The 765-nt window shown below is 50.6% G+C and overlaps 1 protein-coding gene across 1 annotated transcript; it reads left to right on the top strand.

The window, feature by feature from the left end:
• Positions 1 to 69: 69 nt before the first annotated feature.
• On the top strand, positions 70 to 688 carry LOC103777059 (mas-related G-protein coupled receptor member H-like; the record flags this gene model as incomplete). Its single annotated transcript, XM_008944634.1, is given in 1 exon segment — positions 70 to 688. A coding segment is annotated over 1 exon segment (619 nt), but the record flags the coding sequence as incomplete, so codon positions are not given.
• Positions 689 to 765: the final 77 nt, after the last annotated feature.

Consider the following 765-nt stretch of genomic DNA (forward strand, 5'->3'; position numbering starts at 1 on the left):
CAGGACTTCTGGATATGGGGACAATGGGGAGAATATACACCTTGATTACTGCCCAAAACCAAATTACAGATGGATCATCTTTAGCCTTGTCTGTGTGGGGATTTGTCTGTGTGGACTTGTGGGGAACGGCACAGTCCTGTGGTTCCTGGGCTGCAAGATGAAGCAGAACCCTTTCACCATCTAAGTCCTGATGAACCTGGCTGCTGCTGACTTCTCTCTGCTCCTCATGTTTCCTGTGCACGCATTGACACTCTGGATCTTCACAGAGTTATGTTTATATGACATAAACAATATACTGCCACAGATTATATTGGCAATTGGATTTCTCTGCCACTTCTTTGACCTCAGCAGCTTGGGTCTCCTGACAGCCATCAGCGTGGAGCGCTGCATCTCTGTCCTCTTCCCCCTCTGGTACCGCTGCCAGCGCCCCAAGCACTCGGCGGGCATCACGTGTGGGGTGCTCTGGGTGCTCGCTGGGATTTTGATTTCCCTCACATATCTTAGCATCAACTTTGCTCCCAGCAGCATGCCAGCGTGTGCTGGTGCAGTCGTTGCCTTTTCCTTGATCATGGCATTGATGGTGTTCATCTCCAACCTGGTCCTGTTCATCAGGCTGCGATGGGGCTCCCAGAGGAGACACCCGGGGAGGCTCGTGATCATCTTCTTTGCCTTTGGGATTCCTTACAATGTGCAGATTTTCCTCAATATTACCACTTCGCAAACACTCATTTCAGGAAATACTCCCTTACTGCTGGCCCTGCTGAA

The sequence above is a fragment of the Merops nubicus genome, unplaced genomic scaffold (genome assembly GCF_000691845.1).
Source record: "Merops nubicus isolate BGI_N331 unplaced genomic scaffold, ASM69184v1 scaffold11230, whole genome shotgun sequence".
NCBI lineage: Eukaryota > Metazoa > Chordata > Aves > Coraciiformes > Meropidae > Merops > Merops nubicus.